The 25,549-nt window shown below is 33.1% G+C and overlaps 1 protein-coding gene across 1 annotated transcript in view; it reads right to left on the bottom strand.

Annotated features, from left to right (window-relative positions):
- Window positions 1-25,549, bottom strand: part of LOC148273700 (transmembrane and coiled-coil domain protein 3-like) — a 42,776-nt gene that overhangs the window by 1,755 nt on the left and 15,472 nt on the right. The window contains exons 4-13 of the mRNA XM_088238336.1: window positions 23,628-23,759; window positions 21,170-21,330; window positions 19,363-19,439; window positions 17,636-17,766; window positions 14,003-14,207; window positions 11,963-12,086; window positions 9,253-9,363; window positions 8,572-8,679; window positions 6,429-6,610; window positions 1,550-1,612 (exon numbers count right to left, since the gene is read on the bottom strand). Of these exons, the coding sequence (XP_088094462.1) occupies window positions 1,550-1,612; window positions 6,429-6,610; window positions 8,572-8,679; window positions 9,253-9,363; window positions 11,963-12,086; window positions 14,003-14,207; window positions 17,636-17,766; window positions 19,363-19,439; window positions 21,170-21,330; window positions 23,628-23,759 (1,294 nt within the window). The remainder of the gene's footprint in view (window positions 1-1,549; window positions 1,613-6,428; window positions 6,611-8,571; window positions 8,680-9,252; window positions 9,364-11,962; window positions 12,087-14,002; window positions 14,208-17,635; window positions 17,767-19,362; window positions 19,440-21,169; window positions 21,331-23,627; window positions 23,760-25,549) is intronic.

Here is a 25,549-nt window from a genome sequence, read left to right as displayed (position 1 = left end):
TTTTTTAATTCAATAAAAAATAACACATTGCAGTATTGTTTGAAAAAATACAAAACATTTTTAGTTATATCATTGGTAAATATGAATAATCCCCATTCATGACAGTTCTTACAATTTTTCTGCAGTATATTTAGTATAGCCTTGTACAATAATTATATTTTAATGAAATTTATTTTTTTCCATACTTTTTTCATTTCCTCACTTTTTTTTTTTTTTAAGAAATATTTGCGTTCTTACCAAATTTTAAAGATTCACCCAAATATTTAATTTTGACGGCCATTTTTAACGAGTTGTAAATAACTCACTATTGGAAAATGAAATCAAGTTGGAGTAAAGTGGGATTCGAACCACGGAGCTTCGGTCCGTGAGTCCGAGACACTAGCCACAGGATTACAACCCGATTAAATAAACTTTAAAGTTTTCCTCAGTTTTACACTTTTTTTGTTGCTCCCTTGAAAAACGTTAAACGGGGGTTTTACTGTAAATAAAAGGTTAACACTTCGATTCACTTAGTTTGATAGACCAATTACCGGTTTTGTAACTCTCGCGACATCATCATACTGGTATTTATTTATTTATATTTATTGTTGGTACAATACAGTATTATAAATAAAAATAATATAAACCTAACACAGCACCAATTACGTACACAACACAATATATAATACAATTTCTAAACAGGACAACAAAATGTAACGAGAAAAAGATTTTATAACACGTGATTCTATTCGTGTTGGTATCGCCATTGTTGTGAAATATGGAGTGTGGAGTGTATAGTAGATTGAGTATTCTTTGTCTTTGGTATGGTTTTTAAGAAGTTTAAATTTAGAATTAAAATAGGCTGTGAAATTTAAATATGTGCTAAATAATATTTAAATACAAAAATTTGGACGAACTCAAAATATTGTTGTAAAAATGCATTCAGAAAAACACCTTCAATTACAATAAAGTGTTTTTCTGAATGTATTTTTACAACAATATTTTGAGTTTGTCCAAATTTTTGTAGACAAGGACTGGATTCAACTCCCTGGGGAGCTGTTAATATTAACATATTACAACAGAGATTAAGAGCATTTTAGAGAACATTAATCGGGTTGTAGTCCCGTGGCTAGTGTCTTGGACTCACAGACCAAAGGTCCGTGGTTCGAATCCCACTCTACCCCAACTTGATTCCATTTTATAAAAGTGAGTTATTTACAACTCGTTGAAAATGGCCCTCAAAATGAAATATTTGGGTAAATCATAAGAACGCAAATATTTATTTTCTTAAAAAAAAAAAAAAAGTAGGTAATATAGAAGTCAAGGCATCTACAGGGCCTATGACCTGTTATTGGTTGAATCCAGTCCGTGTCTAGAAAAATTTGGACAAACTCAAAATATTGTTGAAAAATCCACCTGGTTCATGAAGAAGTATGGAACTTAAAAAAAAAAATTTGAAAAACAAAAGTGTCGGCGATATAATTTGTTCGTCGGTTTTAGGAAAAAATGAGATGAGATTTTGTGGCAAAATAAAAAGGCGAGTGTTATGAAATATGGGGGTGGCACTTACATGTGCAAAAATAATGATTGTGAGTGGGCGCCATTACCATAGTGCTTGGGTTTCAGTTCGTCCCTGTCAAAAGTCAAAATTAAGAAAATAAAATCAAACAAAAAGTGTGAAAAAATATGAAAAAATATATGTTCTCGGGTAGATGGATGATTCAACTAGAGAGGAATACCGTATTAGCCCAATATAACGCCACCTATATAATTGGGAAATATCACATCCTACGAATACCAATAGAAATATATGATTTAGAATAATTAATTGTACATTCAAAATCAACATGGATATTGTGGAGAAATGTTTTCATGCATAATTTATTTTTTTTAAATTAAAAAACACGTCACTAGAAAAACGCGACATGTTTGGCCTTGATAGTTGCGACGTCAAGATTGTCAGGAACTAATAAACATGAATCCTGATGAGTTAGGGGCGTGGCCAATGGAATGACCGTTTTTGCGACAATTCAAAATTACAAATTTAAAAATATTTTTTATGCTAAGTAAAAACTTTTTTTTTTTTCTTGTTAGGATTTCATAGACCTTTTTAACTTAAAAAATGTCAAAAAAAGGGTTATATTTCCCCACTGGAGAAGGAATGAAAGGAAAAATTAAAATATAAATAAAAAAATAATTGGGTAAATTATATTAGGTGTTGACATAAATTGCATCAATTAAAAAAATTATCACTAATAGTAAAACTAAATGATAAAGGTTATAGGTAATTATTATTATTAATAATAATAATACACTGGCAGCTATTGAGCTGATGCGTGTATATCAAGTGTACATGCTTATTAAACATTATACATTGCTGTGTGCATCTAGTTAACATTAACTGAACTAGCACCAATCACTTTCTCGGGAAGGCCATTCCATTTCTCCACAACTCGGTTTGTCAGGAAGTTCTTCCTTGGGTTGGATGGAGGAGGTAGTGTTTAGTTGCAATGAATGACCTCTGAGATGGCGGTTTTGTATTCATAGTGAACATTGATTTCAACTTGGGTACATTATATTGCTCAGTTAAAGTCAAGTCACCATGCTGCCTCCGCTCGTCCAGTGAACTTAACCCGAGCTCCCTTAAGCGATCCTCGTATGATTTATTTCTTAGAGAAACTACCATTTTTCTTTAAGAGAAGGTAATATAGAAGTCTAGGCATCTACAGGGCTTATGACCTGTCAATGGCTGGTTTAAGTGGCCACTTTACACACTGTGTAACATTCACCATCCTGCCCATATTTGAACATCTATATTCCTTCAATTCTTTCATCTGTAGTCAAATTGATGTAGTCAAGTCCATCAGAGATTTAGGAGTTGTTTTGGACTATAAACTGACATACAACGAGCATATAGATAATACAGTAAATAAATCACTGAAATTACTTGGCTTCATTTCACTTCACTCAACTGTTCGCCCTCTTCTTGAATATGCCTCAGTGGTCTGGTCTCCATTCTATGTCAATCGCATAAATCACATTGAATCAGTTCAACATCGCTTGCTTCGAAAAATAGCGTGGATGCTCAGACTAGAGAGAGATAATTATTCTTATGCTGAAATAGAGTCAATGTTAAATATTTCTAGTCTACAAAAACGTAGAACTAATATTGACTCCATATATATGTTCGGCATACTAAATGGTATAATCGATGTTCCATCATTACTGGGACAAGTAAAATTCAATATTCCGACTCGTAGATTGAGAAACAATGAAGTACTGTTCATCGATCAGCATAGAACAAACTATGGCCTAAATTCTCCAATGACCCGCCTTTGTCGTATTGTTAACTCAAGACAGGATCTGGACTTTTTTGGTTTAAGTTTACAACGATTTAAACGAGCACTTAATAAATAGTCCAGATCTTGTCTCGATGTCCCTTATGTTTGTCAATGCTTCTTTCTTTTTTCTTTAAATGTTTTAAACTACTCTTTTATTGTAATATTTAAACCTTATAAATTGTATACATGGACAATGTCCGTTAATAAATAAATAAATCTGTTGATGTGCGTGAAGTTTAAGAGCTGAAACCTTTATTTATGCGGGTGAGATTCATATAATTGAATTATTTCACCTACATACTAGGCAACGCCTGAAAATTTTATATGTTAATATAAACAGCTCCCCAGGGAGTTGAATCCAGTCCTTGTCTACAAAAATTTGGACAAACTCAAAATATTGTTGATAAATATATTATTTTATTTGATCACAAGCCTTCAAAATGAAATGTCAAATAGGCAAACGTGAGCATTGTCGACACCTCCATCTGCTTGCGATATTTGTGCAGTGTACGCGGTGAAGATGCCATTATTTTTTTTACAAAAAAATAAAATATTTACGATTATCCTGAGTATTTCCATTCTCAACGAGCTGTGAATAACTCACTATTAGAAAATGCGAATCAAGTTGGGGCAGAGTGGGGTTCGAACCTCGGACCTCTGATCTGTAAGTCCGCAACACTAAAGGAAAGTCTGTTCATTATTACAAGAACTTCCAAATAAACAAACCAGCCATGTGATATGCGACGGAGAATAGCCTATTTCACACATATCGTCTTAATCTAAACGGCACGGTAAAATCATAGTGGATCGACATTTATTAAATTCGTTTGTGCCAATTTAAACTTGACAATATTTATATTTTTCGTGTTTTTAAAAATAAAACTCCATAGTTAATGATTTAAATAAAAATATTAATAAAAAAAGGCCTCAGTTCATATTATTCAAATAATAAAAAAATATTGGCATTCTTATAATTTACCAAAATATTTAAATTTTGGTGACCATTTTTAGAAAGATTAGAAAATGGAAATCGAGTTGGGGTAGAGTGGAGTTCCAACATCTCTGATCCGTGAGTCCGCAACACTAGCCACGGGACCACAACCTAATTAAAATAAAATAGTAAAACTTAACAAAAGAGATTTTAATGATAGTTTTATCAAAATCGTTATTTAAATTTAACGAGAACTCTTAGGTGAAAATCCTGCAAAAGGAAATCAACTGGAGATAAGTCGGTCTCGTGGTGTACTGGTTATTGCGTTTGCCGGGCATTAAATAAATAAATAAATAATTGTAAAACAATAAATATTGATCCACCGTTTTGTATTTTATCATGCCGTGTAGAATTTCGCCATGGTGTGAAATGGGCCAATCACACGATATCACGCAGCGGGCTCGTGGTTTGCATGTGCACAGCGGTCCAGTCTCCGTGAATGTACGGTAGACACTAACCACATTGACTAATGTGTAGTAAAATAATGAAGGAGAATACATAATTGGCCAATTTACTGCATTCTTTATTTGGAATAAAACGGACACAACTTATTTCATAAAATCGAATATTATAAAAATATGATTTTTTTATTCATGATCCATTCCCCTGAGACTGTAGTTGACGGTTCCTTTGTTTTCCCCGAAGGGGTCAGAGGATGGTTTCCACCCAATTGCTTGGCTGCGTGCGTAGGAAGTGTAAACTCTGGTACATCTTGATATGGCCTAAACCCCGAATATAACGCCAATAAAATTTTAAAAAACATTTTGAGTAAAATAAAATGAATTACTTTATTTTATATTATTTGGGAAACCAACAGTCCTACATATATATATTATATTATATTCTGGCTAATACGGTCATTCAAACAAATTAACGTACTAAACATAATGAAATTAGTAATCTCATTACTTACAACTTAATATTTAAATTAATTTGTTAAAAGTACACTTATTTAACAGTATTTTGAGTTTGTTCAAGTGTTTCTAAACAGTGATTGGATTTCATCCCCTAGGTAGTAATTAAACAGATGGGAGAATTAAAGAAATATGGATGTTCAAACAAAGGCAAAATGGTGAGTGTGTAGAGTCAACAAAGTTTTGAGCATGTCCAAATGTTTGCAGACAGGCTGGATTTCTTCCCTAGGGAGTTTTTTAGATCTAAATTTGTTGCAACAAAGAGCGAAAACATTTTTGAGAAGACAATATTTATGGAAGTCCGGGTGTTAAGAGGCTACTCAAACCAGCCAATGACAGGTCATAAGCCCTGTAAATGCCTAGACTTCCATATTCCTTCTGTTGCAACAAATTTAGATCTTATGTGTAAAGTGGCCATTTAAACCAGCCAATGACAGGTCATAAGCCCTGCAAATGCTTAGACTTCCATATTTTCTTCTCTAAAATGTTCTCCATCTCTGTTTTAATACGTCAATACATTTATATTATGCCCCTAAAGTACGACAGTAAAAGCACTCCCTTCACATTCTCGAAAACCGTTTTAAAGTCTTTCTATCAGTTAGCTTGTACTAAAAAAAAGCATTTTTTTGGCAATAAATAAGTTACTCTTTAAATATTTCAAATTCGTAAACTGCGATTTTCATTTAATTTAACTCTACTGCTTTCATTGCTCCTTTCACTGTGAGTTTGGCAAATTATACGGAGGAATAGGGAAATATAACATACTATTAATAAGGATAAAAATATAATAAATGGATTTAGAATAATTAATTGTATTTTCAAAATCAATATGAATATTGTGGAGAAATGTTTTCATACATAAATCTCAAAAAGAAATTCAATAAAAATATGTTCGTAAAAAATGCGACGTGTTTGGCCTTGGTTGTTATGTCAAAATTCGTGATAATGTTCTAAACAAATTTCAATGGCCAGGAACAAAAAAACATGAATCGTGGCGTATTAGGGGCGTGGCCGAAGGGACGACCGTTTTCGCGGGAATTCAAAATTACAAATTTAAAAATATTTTTTATGCTACTAATAATTAGCAAAAAAAAATTTTTTTTACAAGACAGTATTTCATAGACCTTTATTACTTAAAACATGTAAAAAACTCAGATATTGTCATTCTTCCTCAAGACCTAATGTCTGACGGCGAGGGCATACCTAGTGCGGAGGAAGGGCATCAGGATGCCGGCAGCAGTGGCTACGAGGAGCAGCACGACCTGGAGCACGGTGAGGACTACGTTGATGAGCTTCACAGCAAGGACTCGGGCGTTAAAGCCCTCGATACCCTCGAGGTTGACGTACTGTTGCTGCTGCATGGCCTGGTGTTCCATTTTACTAATCTGTCGGATGAGAAAAAAAAGAGCATTAAATTATACGGTGAAGTTTTCTAAAAATGTACAAAAAAAGATTTATTATTAACATTTAAAGCATTGACGTATTACTCCGTATGGATCCGCGAGCGAAAGGATTAAGTCCGAGTAAAGTAAAAACTTTTTCTTTAATTTTTATTATTTTTTTTATTTTTTTATTTTATTATTATTGTAATATTTTATTTATTTTTTTACGTGTGGAATGATGCAGAGTGGCTATTTTAATATACGCTTTTTTTCTTCTTTTTTTGACATTGTATTTAGTAATGTCTAGAAAACTATAATTAGCCTATAATTTTGGTTTTTTGTAAATATTTATTTTTTTGCTGTAATGACTGTTGTTTTCTTTAAATAAATAAAATAAAAATAAAAAATAAACAAACTCTGTGGTCAATCATTTTACTTTTAAAAGCAAATATTAAATTACATTATGTAAAAATATTTAAATAAAAACAAACTACTTTGAACGACGTCAATGAATCAACCAATGATAAGAGTTATGGAAGGTTTCCGGTACGTCAACGGACCAATCGGCCGGACTGACTGAGAAGGGGCGGAAGAGAACTTGAAAAAAACGTAAATCCAAAACTCTCTTTTCAAAAAAATTTTCAAATTTTTAAAAAACACTGAACTTCCTCAGTCTGTGGTTTGGGTCTAGAAGGACCAATTTCAGATTTCCTATTTTTTTGCCACCGTTTTGTAGAGGGTTGATGTCAATGAAAAAACTTGTAAATTCAACTATTTTATACACACATATGTACATGTGTTGAAATGATTTTTATTAATATTTGTTACCAAAGACGTCAAACAGTTCATTATAGCGCCACAAAACAGCTAAATAATTGCTCTCCTTTTGTATTGCGATTTACGACATTGGCCCTTATAGATCCAAGCCAAAGAATTCATTAGTGTAATAACTTGATGGTCCGAAAAGAAAAGATTATGAGAGTCTGAATCTGAGTAACTCTGAATAAATACCCTCGGCCTAGCCGATTGCTAAGTTGCAGCATAGCAGGGGCGAACCGTGTATAGAAGCGATTATACGCAGCTTACCATTATATTAAACTAACCATAATAATGTTTTACTGTAACTTTATTTACAGAAAAACAAATAAATAATTACCATTTATTTTAAATCATTTTCACCGTTTGTATTTTTATCCTAATATAAATACAAATATTAATAAAGCGCGCCCAGCGCCTGCGGTGAGCCAAGAAACTAGCCGATTATTCCAGCTTATTTTTTCATCCAAAAAGTAAACTATATTTTAAATGTTTTAACCCCAGTGCGGGTTTTTTCTCCTAGATTAAACTTGCAGAATACACAAATTATTTGAAGATTCTTGATTTGGAAAACAGTATTTCAAATATTGTTTCTTAAGGGCTATTTTTCTTTGAGATGGTACTTTTGACATAAGACCATAGTTACTTTCATGCGCCATATTACACGACATGTGACGCTTGACGCAGCCGTTTTTAGCACTATTAATTTCTAGAACCATTCGGCCAGTTGACATTTCAATTGAATACCTAATATCGACTGAATTCATAGTGCTATTTTTTATTTATTTTTTAATGAGTTATGTATTAAAGTAATGTATAATATATCTATATAATATAATATATCACGAAGTTACATCGTTTGAGTTGATTTCATGGATGAGAGTTGTTGTATCACACAGAACCACAGAAAAATATCAATTTATAGTATATATTACTTACATTATATTTTGTACCTTCTATGTAGGTACATAATATATGATATTTTTTTATAGCTTACCTGTAAATAAAATCACCATTCGCCACTGCAGCACAGGTGGCTCCCCCCACTCAGGCGTCACATGGCTAGCCCAGTAGCGACATCTAGCGTCAATGGGTGTCATTACTTCACTAAAATTAGTTATATTTTTTACAATGCAAAAGAAGAATACCTTGGTTTGACAGAGTTCTAGCATTTCGTGAATATCCCGTACTCTCTCTTCACTTTGATATTGTACTTTCTCCTCTACGTCGGCCAACGCCTGCTTCAAATTTTCCACCTAAAACAAAACAAATATTTTATAAAGCTCATTTATACGGCTATTTATAACAATATTTTGAGTTTATCCAAATTTTTGTAGACAAGGACTGGATTCAACTCCCTGGGGAGCTGTTTATATTAACATATTACAACAGAGATGAAGAACATTTAAGATAAGGTTATTTAGAAGTCTAGGCATCTACAGGGCTTATGACCAGTAAATGGCTGGTTTAAGTGGCCACTTTACACTCTGTGTAACATTCACCATTCTGCCTATATTTGAACATCTATATTCCTTCAATTCTTTCATCTGTTGATGTTTGTGAAGTTAAAGAGCGGAAACCTTTATATTCAGCAATGTTGATAAATTACCTGGTCTATGAAGAAGTATAGAAATTGAAAAAATAGCATTTTCAGGCGTTGCCTAGTATGTAGGTGAAATAATTCAATTAGATGAATCTCACCCGCATAAATAAACATTCTGGCATAAAAAGCGGGAAAACGTAAAATTGAGGAAAGTAAAAACAAGAGTTTACTGTATTTTTATGAATAAATAAACAATTATTTTTTAATAAACTATCATTTAACTCACTTCATTTTGATGTAATTCTGTGAGATCATTAATTTGTTCTTCGAGCCGCTCGGAGCGAAACCTTTCTTCTTGTAGAGCTGATGATAAATAAGACACCTCTTGTGATAATGTCTGTAATCAACATTTAATTAGTTAGATTTATAAATATACAATACACATGCACATTTATTATTAACATCATCATACCGCATGCATCGGTGTGTAGGACACTGCATCAATACACCAAACGGAACAGTGAAATTTTAATGCCGACCTTGCCAGGACCTTGCCGGACCCAGGCATAGTAGGCGAACATACCAACCACTTCACTATAAGGCATACTTATCTCATACTCAATTTCCTTTTTTGTGAGTTTTACCTAAGAGTGGCCATCACTCGCCCAAGATTTTGGTTCTATTTCACACGTATTATCATCCCCCTTCTGAACCCGGTGGTGCATAGGGCACTGCATAGGTAAACCAAATGAAGCGTAGTTCAATCATCTGTTGCATAAAGGTAATGTGATCAGTGTTACGCTTCAGGTGTCAGTCCAAAAGCAATAAAATATTACAGTTTTAAAAAACCTTCAAAATTAATATTTCACATCCACCCTGCCAGAAATCGAACCCGGGACCTCGAGAATTATAGGTGAATGCGTCAACCACTACACAACGAGGCGGACGTATCTCCCCTCGATTTCTTTACTCAGGATTTTTACCTGAGAGCACCCATCTGGTTGAAAACATTCGTCAAGGGTTTTTACATTTTTTAAAATATTTTTTTTATTTAGTCTTAAAATAGAATGAATGTCCTAATATTAACTTATATTTAATTATTATTAAAATATATACAAATTATTAACATTTCTAAATAATATACGTACACTTCAAAAAAAAAACTTCTTTAAAGCCAACTCGAATACAATTACTTTTTAAGAGCTAACTTATCTGCTACACACATATTTTTTTATCTTACGTTTAAATGAAATAACATTTTTTTGTTCTTTTATTTCTAATGGTATTTACTAATAATATGACTGTACAGCTCGGTGCATCAACGAGTTCTGTGTCTTTGTCTTCTTACACATTTCACACACAGAACTGTATTCTTCGTCTGCCTGAACACAGATTTCATACGCAGAGGTCTATTTTTATCTACTCAGACACAGAACATATTTAGGGTGTTTTATTGTGTACATTGTTCATTATTATGGGTTACTGCAAAAATGCAAATTAATATCTATTAATTGATTTTTTTTTTTTTAATCACAAGAAGTCCTTCAGGCGGGTCTAGGCAAGTCCAATCACTTAAGTTTTTCTGGAAAATTTAGCCGCGGTTGGACTGCTAGATTAGCCATATTATCACTGACAATATGTCGGTATCATTTTTCACCTGCCTGAACACAGCATACATGTACATCTAAAGAAGTACCTAAGAGGCAGACGGATGCAAATCCAAATGTCAAACGTTCAACTAAAGTCTAAAGAATCTACTTTCTCTAAGTGATTTTTGATAATTTATAGCATTATTTTGTATTTTCAGTATCTTAATACATTGGTTCTTTCATTATAAGACTTACATTTCTTCAAAATCAATGGACATGGTCATAAACTGGATACGAAAATCGAAATGTCATTTCATCAAATTCAGGATTTGCATCCGTCTGCCTCTGAGGTACAGATATAATTATAGTATTAAAAAATGACCTAACCTCATGGCATAAAACAACTCCGTTTATAAAGTTTTTTTTTCTACTGACTTGTTGAAAGCCACACAAGATTCTTTATTTATTTATTTATTTATATACGGCATTTCTGCCATTTACATATATATGGTATAAAGAGTGCTTAGAAATAAAAAGATTAAAAATAAAAAAAATCGAGTATGAAATATTAATATACTCGTACTATACACATTATTAATTACTTGAAATACATACATATTTTAAAGAAATTATACAATAACAAAATACATAATTCAATCAAATTATAACTATTCCAACCCAATCTTCTGAAGATGATTTGCTCTTTTTGATAAAAATATGTTGGTCACTTTATTTTTTAAGTTAGGCAGAGATAAACTAAATATATCAAAATGTGATGCATATTCATTCCCGGTATTCTGTAATCTAACAATAGGTGAGTAATATTGAGCTACCGTTCGAGAATTTTGACAATAAAATATTGTAGATGTTCTGCTTAATCTAGGTGGTACATAGAATGAAATCAATTTCAGTAGATTAGGGGTATCAAACATTGGTTTTATTATTTTATATAAAGTCATAAGATCGGTCGATGTTCTTCGTTCTTGCAATTTAGTTAATTTAAGAGAGTCTAAAATTTTGTTATAATTTAATTGATTAGTAGAAAAACCCATCTTAAAATTAATATATCTAAGAAATTTATTCTGAATTCTCTCAATAGAATCTGAGAAAGTGATTTGATAAGGTGACCATATTGAAGAATTATAATCTAGTTGGCTTCTAACAAGAGATGTGTAAAGATATTTTAATGTGTTTATATTATTAAAATCTTTTCCGGTTCTAAGTACAAATCCTAATAATTTTACAGCTTTGTTAGATATTTTAATAATGTGCTCTTTAAATAATAATTTTGAATCGAAGTATACTGAACTAATTTGGTGGAAAGAAAAACGTGGTTGAAGCAGAGTTGTTTCATGTTTATTTTATTATAAAGAATAACAAGTAAGTGCTTTAAATATAAATTTTTACCTTGATGGCGTCTAGTTTTTCGCAGATTCTGTCAATGTCTTCTCTTCTATCCTTCAGTTCGCAGAATATCTGCTTAAGAGAATATACATCATTCAGGTTGTTATTACCGGTCTGATTTTGGTAGCTGAAAGCAAATTCATATATTTTAAATCTTATAGTACACATACATATAATGCTAAATTTGTCCTTTTTTGTACAGGCAATCCATTTTCAAAAAGGTGATCAATGCCATAAAGAAAAAAATATAAGGGAAATTGATCAAGGAAAAATAAAAGGGACCAGGGGTGGTATTTTGAACGCAAAAGCACACGTAACAGAACGCTAGCAGAGTGATCTCTTTGCGCGCAATTCCATTCAGAATAAGCAGCCCAGAGGGTTGGTTATTCCAAACGCTCTGGCGGCCGTCTTATTTATCTATTTATATATACGCCCAATGTGCATTTTTAAGGACATATTTATGCATAGAAAATTATTATAAAGGAAAGTAGAAAGACACAATGGTATATAGTAAACTTGGTGGGAGTGGAAGCGGGAGAGAGGTGTTTATAATTGAATTTGATTCAGTGATTGTTTGAAAGAAGACAACTTGTTATCAAAGAAATTAAGACTGGTATGTTTGTTGGCGGACCTAAGAATTCTGGGCATAGGGGAATGAAAACCATAGTTAGTTCTTTGGTTATCGGTATGAAAGAGTAAGTTTTGTATGAGGTTTCCATTTGGGATATTTAATTTTACTAAGCAGTAGTTCAGGCGCATCAAATCTCGTGTATTTTGTATGTAAATATGTAAAAACTATTTTCTCAGAGCGGTTCAGAATAGCACCCCAGGGATCAAAAATTGGCTACATTCTCAGACAGGAAGTTTCCTGTGCGACAGAGTGACGATACTTTAGCATGATAGTTTTTCAAGATGAACTAATTTTATTTTTCCCTCATCGGGCAACAAAAGAGTATGTAGTCTGGGGTAAAGACGGGCGTTTCTCGCATTAGGCGAAGAGTTTTTTTTTAAATACCCCAACACTTAAATACCTCCATTTTTGTGTTGTGGCATTGTAGGCTGTGCCCGTGTAAGCCACAAAATTTAGCATTGAAAAAAATAACAATATTGTCATTGCGTCCATTAAGTGATTCTTCTTTTTTAAAGGCATTTTGAATTTCTCATTAAGATTATAGATATACAGTTATGTTTCAATAAAATATAATTCAATACTTTTTCAAAATATATATATATTTTTTATTAATAAAAAAATATGTAAAAAAAATAATCCATCATCAAAAGGTGGGGGGGGGGTGCTATAGTAATGAGGAAGGTCAATGGTTATTTTTTATTTGTTAATAGACCAATTACACTAAGCCAGCTTTGTCGGCCTCATGGCGTAATGGTCAGCGCATTTGCGTACCATTTAAGAGGCCTCGGGTTCAATTCCCAACATGGTTTATATTTATTCAAAAGGGTGTTTCACACTGGAATATTTCATAGTCTCTGGACTGGTACCTGATGCGTAAGACTGATAATCTTACTTTCATGTAACAAAAATGGTCAAGATACGCTACGATTGGGGCATCAATGCAGTGCCCTATGCACCATTAGATGCGGAAAGGGAATGATGACAATAAGTAAAAAAAAAAATTTTCAATTTTGATATATCGTATGATCAGCGCTATTATTTTCTAATGTTTTGTTCTTCTGAACTCCGCGGCGCGTGACGTCAGAGATTCTCTTCCGCTTATTCTCGATCAGTTCTACCAAATGGTCCGTTGACAGTAGGCAAACCGGAATTCTTCCACACCTCTTTTATAATTAATTGATCCATGTCTACTGGTGACGTTGTTCAAAGTAAGTAGTTCATTTTTATTAAAATATTTTTTATTATTTTGCTGTACATTTTCGAGAAACTCAGCAGTACAATTAAATGCTTTCATTATTACCATGTGTAAGAAAATATTTTTACATCCAATTTCCCATAGCACTGAAGTTCCTCATTGTTGTAATGGCTCAGCCAGGTATATCAGGGATACATGAACTAATTGACTTCCTTACCCGCATCCTGAACTGGTGACAGACGAGCACTCGCTGCCCTCCTCCGAAGTGAGCTTGTTGTGTCCCGAGCCCGCACCCCCGGAGCCCGCGCTGACGCCGCCCGCGCCCCCCGCGGCGCCGCCGCTCCCCTCCACAGCGCGCAGCGCCCCCGGCAGCGTGTGCGCCCCCTCGCCCTCCGGCCGCCGCCCGTCCGCCCAGTTGTTTCCTGAAGACGGGAAGGATTTCAGTTCAGTGGGTCTTAGTGGTGTGAAATTATTACCTAGATTCGTGGGTCAAATGATTGAGATACACTGCGAATGGAGTGCCCTATGCACTATTGAGTAACATCAGACGGAGATAAAAGGGACATAACGGACACAAAGTAGACACGAAAGTGGCTCGATGATTTGGGGGCCACATGAACTGAAGTACTCTCTTGTGATAGAGAAAATCCAAAAGAAGTTTCTGAGATATCTCTACATGAGAGAATGCGGGTGTTATCCTCGGCTCTACCTGACCGAGTTTCTCCGGGGTATGCTTGGCTACAACAGTTGAGAGACTAGAAGGAATGTGTATTTGACTACACATTTTTATCCATTGTTGCGCAGTATGGTCGATAATTCTGAGATTATGATGAGCATTGGTTTGAATGTTCCTGATAATTACCGAAGACAGCGTTAGCATAGATTGTTTTATATCCCGATATGCAGGAGCACCCTGCCTGTTGGAAGGGCTACCGCTACGCTGAACAATATCGCTCTGGATGTTGATCTGTTCCATGTATCCGAGGGGGTTTTCCGGAGCAGGATTCTCCTACTACTTTGACAAGAGTGTCATTTTGGATTTTTCTTTTTATAATATGTACGTCTTGAATTTTAGTTTGTTTCATATTATTTGGTATCTAATTTTTCAAATAATATTTTTATAGAATTTAACAAAAAAAAAAAACTAAGATCAAAAGTCAAAAAATATTACCTCTTAAATCCGAAGGGGGTGCTTGAAAATAAATATTAATTGCATTAATAAAAAAATTAATTAATTAAATATATATTTGCAAGACAGGTAACTGCATGGATTAGAGAAATGTTTATCTAAAATTACTCCGCGTGTGACGTCTCAAATTCTCTTCCCCTTCTTTTCTCGTCAGTTCTGCCGATTGGTCTGTTGACGTACCATAAACCGGAAATCTTTCGCAACCTTATCATTGGTTGATTCCTATGAACTGGTGACGTTATTTAAAGAAGTTTGTTTTCAATAAAAAAATATTTTTTTTTCATACATTTTCAAGAAACATTGCTGTATAATTTAATGCTGTAATTTTTACCGCGCGTAAGAAAATATTTTTAATTATACAATTTCTCGTAGGGCTGAACTTCCTCATCAAAATATTTCGACATACTATTGTTGAATCTTTTATACCATAGAATGATTTCTTTAAAACTACGTCAAGTTAAAATATTGCAACAGAGATGGAGAACATTGTGGAAAAATAGTAAGACATAGCAACCAATCTTGTCAATTTCTACGGAATAGGGAAATATCACATACTACGAATACCGATAAAAATATATGAAATAGATTTAGAATAATTAATTGTATTTTTGAAATCAATTTGGATATTGTGGAGGAATGTTTTCATACATAAATGTAAATACGTCGCTAGAAAAACGCAACATGTTTGGCCTTGACAGTTGTGACATCAAGATTCGTGACAGTGTTCTAAACGAATTTGAATGGGCAGGAACAAATAAACATGAATTGTGATGTATTAGGGGCGTGGCCGATGGAATGACGGTTTTTGCAGGAATTCAAAATTACTAATTAAAAAATATTTTTTATGCTACTAATAAATAGCAAAAAAAATTTTTTTTTACTGGACAGTATTTCATTGACCTTTATTACTTTAAAAATATAATATAATTGATTGAGTCATCGTTCGTTGCACGGAGTGCACGCCTTTTTTGTTACGCGCTGTCTTTCGTTTTAATGTCATGTCTGAATCTGACAAAATCATTCGTGGTCTCACCAAGAGAATTGAAGTGCTGGAAAGTGTCGTTTCCAGTAAATTGGATAGTATTTTGATGTGGATTAAATCCACAAGTGATAAATTACAACCTACCGCCGCCGCTGATATCGGACCAGTGTTCTAAACGAATTTGAATGTGCAGGAACAAATAAACATGAATTGAGATGTATTAGGGGCGTGGCCGATGGAATGACGGTTTTTGCGGGAATTCAAAATTACTAATTTAAAAATATTTTTTATGCTACTAATAAATAGCAAAAAAATTTTTTTTTTACTGGACAGTATTTCATTGACCTTTATTACTTTAAAAATATAATATAATTGATTGAGTCATCGTTCGTTGCACGGAGTGCACGCCTTTTTTGTTACGCGCTGTCTTTCGTTTTAATGTCATGTCTGAATCTGACAAAATCATTCGTGGTCTCACCAAGAGAATTGAAGTGCTGGAAAGTGTCGTTTCCAGTAAATTGGATAGTATTTTGATGTGGATTAAATCCACAAGTGATAAATTACAACCTACCGCCGCCGCTGATATCGGACCAGTGTTCTAAACGAATTTGAATGTGCAGGAACAAATAAACATGAATTGAGATGTATTAGGGGCGTGGCCGATGGAATGACGGTTTTTGCGGGAATTCAAAATTACTAATTTAAAAATATTTTTTATGCTACTAATAAATAGCAAAAAAATTTTTTTTTTACTGGACAGTATTTCATTGACCTTTATTACTTTAAAAATGTATTAAAAAAATCGTGATATTTCCCTAATGTAAAAATGTATTTATTTTTCTTGTTAATTTACATGGCACTGCGAATTGAATTAACACCTTGCTAGAATGAACATTTCTAAAACTTATAGATGCAGATTTTACAGTGCAGATGAAGAAACACCTATACATATTCTCTACCGCCAGAGACACAATATTTCAATATCATTGATGTATAAATCTGTACATAAATTATATGTTAGGGCTCTACTTTGGCACAACTTAATTTGTCAGCATGCGTCGCACTCCGAGTATAAACACAAGTTGGTACATGATTAAAACACCAGGTTTACTAGTATGGAAGGGCTAGCTGTTCCTAGATATTGCAATAAATATGGCAAAAGGACACTGCAATACAGTATACCTAAAATATTTAACATGTAACTAAACAATTTTTAAAAATACTGAGTTAAATACAGGAGTGAGACGTTTGCTCAAATTATGGTTAATAGAAAAAAGTTTTTTGTATTAGTGATAGTTTTTAATTTTTGATAATGTAATATGTAATGTTTTTCAAGTAAAATTATTATTAATGTAGGTTAAGTATGAATAATCTAATCAATTTACAAGAACCTGATGACTAGTTGTACGTATGCAACTCAGCAGGACTTGAATTTAAGACTATTTTGTAAATATTTTTGAAAAAAAATTAAAAAAATGTGAATGTGATAAGTCATATCATATTCTACGGAGTACCACTGGTTACGCCTGGGGATGTGAGAGCGCTCGCCCCCTACCTAAAGCCCGATATTTTAAGGACTTGGGCTTGGAGGTGGAGATTTAGCATTAGTCACCCTCCATTTAGAAGTCCGGTTCTTAAAAGACCATTGATGCTGATAAAATAATAAATAATTTTCTTACGAGCTGCCATTTGGTTGATATTATCTGCAGATCCAAACTTGTTCTTGATGAGGTGAGCGAATTCGCGAGGTTTGGACATTACTGTGCCTCCGAGGCCTGTGATGCCATCTCTTATGTTCCCACCCACATTTCTAGAAAGAAAATGTTCAAATATGAATTATTTTCAAACATTATGTGTAACACTCCCTAATCCCTTTCCCTTTTTACGCTTATAGAAAAAAAAAAGAGCAAGAAAAAAATGTAAAACCGAGGAGAACGCTAAAGTGAGGAAATGAAAAATGTATGGAAAAAATAGGAATTAAGTAAAAATAAAATTGATTTGCTACACTATAGTGCACATATACTTCCAGAAAAATTGTAAAATTGGTTATAAGTGGATATTGTCAATACTTTTTTACCTGTTTTCAATGATTTCACGAAAAATATTTTTATATTTTTTCAAACAATATTATTTAATCTGTCTTTTTATTTGATTTAAAAACAGCGTGTTAAACATATTTTATGTGTAAATAAAAAAAACGAAAATAGAATTTTGAATTTGCATAAAATAATTTTTCCCCTAAATGTTGGGAAATTTTATTTATTCTGTATCACTTTTTTTCTCTGGCATCACTAAAAACAACTGACACAGATCGCAGCAAAATTGTTTCCACTTTTTGAACAATCGGTTTTGTAACTTTAAATATTTCTATTGTCATGTTTGAAACATCGCAATTTAATGATATGAAAACTTTATAGTTTCTAAACGTTTGTCAACTGCGAATCATGATTTGTACAAGTTAATATGAGTTTTTGTTCAAATGAAAACTAAGACTGACCCTAAAAAAAGACACTCGAAGAAAAAAGTCAATTACACTGCACCCGCTTTGAATTTAGGTTAAGACAATAATTTATCCTTTATTAGTTGTTTACCTGTTTTTATTCTTCATTCGCGTGGCACACGCGGTGACGCGCGGGCCGCGGCATCATTATAACGACATAATTTTGGCTTTTTTGACACATCAAATGAATTCCAAAATTTTTAAGCATAAAACCGGGGTGATAAAAAATGTAAAAAACTTAAATTGGTGGGAATATTTGTATGAGAATGTATGAAGAAAAATAAGTCCTGAACATTTTGGTGTAAAAAGTGGGAAAACGTAAAGCCGAGGTACGTAAAAATGAGATTTTAATGTTTCATTTTTTGACTTTTTTTACATTTTGATGCAAAAAGGTTCCATTTTTAACATTCTACGATGTACGAAAATTTCAAGTCTGTATAATATCTAAGCTGATAGGAATGCAACATGGTTTCAACTGACGACTGTAGATTCAAATCATTCAAGAAAACAGGGTTGCACATACTATTTACTGGCAACAAGGTTCCAAGTGATACACATAGAACCTTGTTGTTCGAATAAAGCTATCACTCCTAACAGCCCGTATAATATTTGTGTTTCTCTATTTCCATCATCCGTGCTACTTTTGAACATATATTATTCGTTTTGTTTTCCTATTTTAAGCTTTGACTTAGAAAATGTGATTAAATGAATAGGGAATCGACATGTCTAAGGCATTTAGTTAGTTTTTTTTATCTAATTAATATTAAAAATATATTAATACCATTACCATTTTTGCTTTGCAAAAAATTAAAATAATAATAAAACGTGAAAAGGCCCTATTCTGGCTGTTTTGGAGGGAACAGAATAAAAAAATCATACAATTTTTTTACAATTTTTGATACTCACTTTAAACCTTGTCCCATATCCCGTAACATCTCCCTGGGCTGCCTGTGGGAACCTTGCCCCGTACTGGATCCATGCGTCTAAAAAATAATGTTTTAAAAATTGAACATAAAAGAAAATATGGTTTTTAAAACATCTCGTTTAGCCACTAACATATAATAAAATAACACGTTTTTCATATATAAATTTGTTACAACAGAGAGGAAAAATATTTTTGAGAAGATTATATGGAAATCTAGGACTTATAACCCGTCATCGGCTGGTTCATATTCCCCTAAATAGCTAGTTTAGCTGCGAAAGTTTGGACATACTCAAAACATTGTTAAGAATTATATCTGTACCATAAAGCTGAAAGGTGGAAGTCACATTTTTTTGTAAAATTGAGTTATGAATGTCATTTTGTTCATACATTCAGATTCTATTAATGCTAAAAACATCGGAGTCCTCCGGTATACCACTACTGAAATAGCTCGTTCTAAAACACCAGTAGTGCAGTAATAATACTTGGCTGGTATTAAAGCAGTGGATACTGAATCAATTCCACAATTTTTATAACAAACTACCTCTGACGCAGTGAGGGGTTTTGCGCAAGATTAAAGTCTTATTGTCATAATCAACCACACTTAACCATTATGTCATTTCTTTCGTCGTTAATGTCATTATTTTACTTTGATTTTTTTCACAAACTGTTTACTTTCAATGACTGTTTTATTGCTATTAATATCATGTCATTTAATTTACATTTACCTGTTATTTTCATAAATAAGTAATGTTTTAATGAATGGCACATAATTTAATGTTTTTGCCTAAAGCAAGTAGTATAAATACACTGGTATTCATTCAATATTCTACGTGACTTGTTATACTAAAGTCCGGGGAGGAATTAGGCCGCAGGCCGGGCGATTAGAACAAAAACATTTTTAGGTTTAAGAAGTGTATACCAAATGCGTTTTTATATTGACATATTAATTTTGATGGATAACATTGCTGGTTTTGTTTCGATGCATATTTTGTTTATTGTTTTTATTAGTATTTTATGAATTGTTTTTATTAGTTTTATATTAATGAATAATTTTTTTTAAATAATTTAATTTTGATAATTTTTATTGTTAATTTTATTTAAATATGTATTTTATTCATGTTTATTTTATGATTAATTCGTACATTTTTTGCAATTTTATTTCAATTTTACAGTAATTTAAACACAATTTAATAATTTATTTTGCTCATTTTATATAAATATGTATTTAGTTAGTGTTTACATGTAATTGATGACAAATAAGTAGTGTCTTTTTTTTTATTGTTTCAATATTTATGTGTATTATGTATTTTATTCACGTTTATTTTATGATTAATTTGCACAATTTTTGCAATTTTATTTAAATTTTTACAGTAATTTCAATACAATTTAATTTTTTTTTTCGCTCATTTTTATATAAAGATGTATTTAGTTAGTGTTTACATGTAGTTGATGAAATATAAGTAGTGTCTTTTTTTAAATTGTTTCAATATTTATGAGTATTATGTATTATTTTTTCATTGTTTGTAAACCAAATAAATCAATTGAAGTCCAATAGTTATTTGATAGTCCACACAATAAATGTTTTTTTCCTAAATACTATTATCAAAAGCCTATAAATAAAAATAAAAAACATCAATAAATTGTGTTTTTACTTCGAGAGATACATTTAAAACAGTTTTACAACTTCAAACCGCTCTCCTGAACAATTTACCAAATGTGACTGCCAGCATTTCAGCTTAAAGGCACAGATATTATCAGGGTTACCCATTGGTTACGAGCGGAACATACCTCCCAATTCTTTATCCTTTTATGGTAGCCGTCCAGCTTCTTCTGCAGTTGAGAGATGGAGTGTGCGGACTTTTGGTTTTTCTTCTCGAACACGGCCTTTATCCGCAGTAACTGTTGCTTATCTGCGTTTGCTGCCAATTTGAGGTACTCGTTAACATTATCTGGAATCAATAACAAACTTTCAATAGTAAACATGTATCCGAACATTGCAAAACCATGACCCGGATTCAATTAAATAAATTTGTAAACAATTGGTTACTGGGTGTATCGGACATCGCCGCGCGTGCAGCAAAGGGACATATAACGCGGCCTGTGACGCGGCGAACAAGCGCCGAACATTAAACATCGACACCGAGCCGAGCGGCCCTTTTGCGGGCGCCCAGTCCGGGGTGCTAGCTGCACGGGAAAAATCGTTGAAATGACCGCGGAGAGGCGGTCGAACCCCCCGGCCGCGACTGAAGCTTCCTGAGTGGCCGCCAGGGCGACGGATGGCGCTCGGACGAGATACCAGTATTATTTATATGTCGGGTTTTCATGCTTATTTTCGGCTAGGAGTCTTAATATGTAATCTAACTAGCTGCCCCTTAAAAAAAGGCAGTAAATTATGTCACTCGCAGGGGCAGAAGTTAGAATATCGAGACCCTAGCCACATATTTGTATCGGATGGCGGGGAATCAGACCCTGTCCAATCCCATTGAAACTTGTGTCACCCTTTTTATTCGTATGTAGGATCTTTTCCTGTATCATCTGTTCGTAAATTAAGATACGGGGAAGAGGCCTACAAATCGTTTCATATGTGAAACACATCCCGAGGGAATTATCGGACTTTATAAGTATGAGAGTAGAAACAAAATATAAAATTGTCCAGCCAATGGGAGAGCGCGCTACGATATAAGCCGGGAAAGTCCGACCCTTTCTCGCTCTCCCTTGCGGCCTATGTATGCTGTCTCGTACCGTGCCCGACCGCGACACGGTACAAATTTGTTAATAAAACCCCCGTGTTTTGTGTAAATAAAAGTGTGTATTAATCAAGACTGCGTGTTTTACTGAATCTACGCCCTCTCCGCCTTCGATGTCGCCGCCTGCCCCTTTGAAGAACATCGCCGCAGACTCAGCCTGAAGAAAGCTACCTCACCCGAGATAGCCGGTCAAATAGCAGCTGCAGAATCACCCCTATCTACAGTTCAACTGTATGCACGGCGAGGTGTCGTGTATACTGGGTTTAGGCAGAGATAAATCGGAAAATTTACTCAAAAACATTCTTAAATAATAAATGGTATAAATTAATATTGTAAAAATGTATAATAAATTAACTAGTAGGTAGTGATGTTATTGTTTATTTTCCATAAAAATGTCTGCCTTAAAACAGGTTGTACCTAGTTAGGGAGATTAGACATAATCCGGAGAAATCTATTACCTAAGTGTGAATGTAGTAGATAAAGAAATTGTTATTTTTTGTTAATAAACCATGATTGTTATTGTTATTATTATTATCTTTTTTGAGTGATCCCGCATATGTTGGATTCGTTCTGACGTTTCAGATACCATTGCAGGAGCCATCTTCAGGGTAAACCGTGTGTTTTGTAAAAAAAAAATGTGCTTATGTACTGCTAATTTGTACCGATTTTCCTTTCTCCTCACTCTTTCTTTCATTCTTTACTCCCGCCTCTCTTTTTAATTTATTTTGTTTAAAACTTCAAGTACAAAGAATAAGTACTTTGGCAGACATATTGCTAAAAGCAATGTGTTCCAGCCAACCAAAAAAAAGACTGGTCAAAAGAAGAGTTGGTCGAAATTTTGTTTTAAAAAACCATAAATATATATCAAAAGATACATACATAAAATAAAAATGACCTCATTAATTAAAAAAAAAAAAAAAAAAACAGCAAAAGTTCAGATATATTCATAGTATGGTGTAGATATTTAGTCAATTTTTATTTCTTAAAAAATTTACATATACATTTTTTTAAAGAAATAAGAGAAGACAATGTTATAATATAGATACAATATACATTATGTTATGCATATTAAATGATGAGGAATGTGGAATCAGATAGTGAGTTTGAAAGGAGAAAGAAAGAGGAAAAGGGGATAAAAATATATATTGAAAAAAAAAACAGTCAAAGTTCAGATATATTCATAGTATGGTGTAGATATTTAGTTAATTTTTATTTCTTAAAAAATATACTTATTACATATTTTTTAAGAAATGAGAAGAGACAACATTATAATATAGATACAATATGTTCATATACCACTGATTTTCTAAAATTGAACAGGTAGGAAGAAATTGCTTAGAAGCAATATGCTCGCCCTTATGCATATGTATATAAACTGTATATGCAAATAAAGTGTTTAAATATATATATTTTTTAAGCTTCTTGGGAGTAAACACGTAAATAAAAATGTTTCAATTGGTGAATTTATGGTTGGGATTGACAATATTTAAAAAAATTACCATCTCGTATAGTTTGCTCAAGACGTATGAGGTCCTTGGTCCTAGCCACCTTACTGTTAAGGTGGGCGATAGCTGTTGCCGCTCTTGATGACCCGCTGCTTCCCGCTCCGTCTCCCTCGTCGGCACCCTGACCTGTGAGCGAGAGAGGAATAAAAACATTAAACATAAGTCGAGTACTTTTACATCAAGTTACGTACATTATATCTTGAACATAACAACATTAGTTCCATCTCCCTCATCAGCACCGTGAATGATAAGTTTGAGAGGAATAGAAACATCGAACATATGTCGAGTATTGGTTTATCAAACAAGCGTACATTTAATTTTGAATATTGGTCTATCTCACTCATTACGCATTCTGACTTGTTAGCGAGAGAGGAATAGAAACATCGAACATACGTCAAGTTTTGTATTTTTTACACAGTGATGAAATACACGACAGACATGAGAAAAATTACATTATACATTTACGGTCACACTGTGAATCGAACCTAGACCTCTTATGCGTTGGGCAAACGTCTTAGCCATTACGCAATGAGTTTTGGTTTGCAAATCAAAGTATTACGATGTGAGGTCCATACGAACACTCGCCTTCTACGCAGTAGCCAGGCTCTTCAAAGACCTGGGCTCGGAAGGCGAGAACTAATTTACGGGGACTTGTCACAGTAGATCTACACAGGTCGAATAGAATAGGTCTATGTGAATCTACCATTTTAGAAGAATGAGAATACAGATATAGAAAGTAAGATAATTGTAGTGAAGCAGTGACACTCGTTGACGCTAAATGTCGCAGTAGGCTAGCCATGTGACGTGGGAGTATGCGGAGCCACCTGCAATGTAGCAATCAGCAGAAAGTAAATTATTCCAAGGCACTCAGATTCAGACCTTCCTAGGTATAAGACGTATTATTTACAATAAACTAGTATCCCTACATTAACAATCTTTTCTTTTCTGACCAACGAGTTATTACAATAAGCGAGATAATGCGAAAAACTATTTTTTCAAGAAAAACATAATTTCAAAAACAAATATTTCATTGTACTAGGAATTAGACCCGGGACCTCGATACAATATGTGGCAGACTTTTTTCCACTCTTTTTACCGGAGACCATCCATTGAGTCGAAAACACTCGTCGAGGAGTTCTATTTCACACAAGGAACTGTATTTTTTATCCACCACAGACAAAATTAATGACATGAATATATATTTTCACACTGTGCAAATCTGCTATTTAAGTGGATCAAGGTTATGGTTAATTTTTTAATATTTAGTGATTTTGAAACATAAATACACTTGTTTGAAGTACGAATATAGTAATTTGTTATCAAATTAATCGAATCAGATTCATTTTCAAATATATTATTAAAATATCTAACAAAGCTGTAAAATTATTAGGATTTGTACTTAGAACCGAAAAAGATTTTAATAATATAAACACATTAAAATATCTTTACACATCTCTTGTTAGAAGCCAACTAGATTATAATTCTCCAATATGGTCACCTTATCAAATCACTTTCTCAGATTCTATTGAGAGAATTCAGAATAAATTTCTTAGATATATTAATTTTAAGATGGGTTTTTCCACTAATCAATTAAATTATAACAAAATTTTAGACTCTCTTAAATTAACTAAATTGCAAGAACGAAGAACATCGACCGATCTTATGACCTTATATAAAATAATAAAACCAATGTTTGTTACCCCTGATCTACTGAAATTGATTTCATTCTATGTACCACCTAGATTAAGCAGAACATCTACAATATTTTATTGTCAAAATTCTCGAACGGTAGCTCAATATAACTCACCTATTGTTAGATTACAGAATACCGGGAATGAATATGCATCACATTTTGGTATATTTAGTTTATCTCTGCCTAACTTAAAAAATTAAGTGACCAACATATTTTTATCAAA

This window comes from Micrasema longulum, unplaced genomic scaffold (assembly GCF_059751315.1).
Source record: "Micrasema longulum isolate JH-2025_06_02 unplaced genomic scaffold, ASM5975131v1 h1tg001867l, whole genome shotgun sequence".
Taxonomy (NCBI): Eukaryota; Metazoa; Arthropoda; class Insecta; order Trichoptera; family Brachycentridae; genus Micrasema; species Micrasema longulum.
Note: the sequence above shows the minus strand (reverse complement) of the source record. Positions and strands in the feature narration are given on the sequence as shown.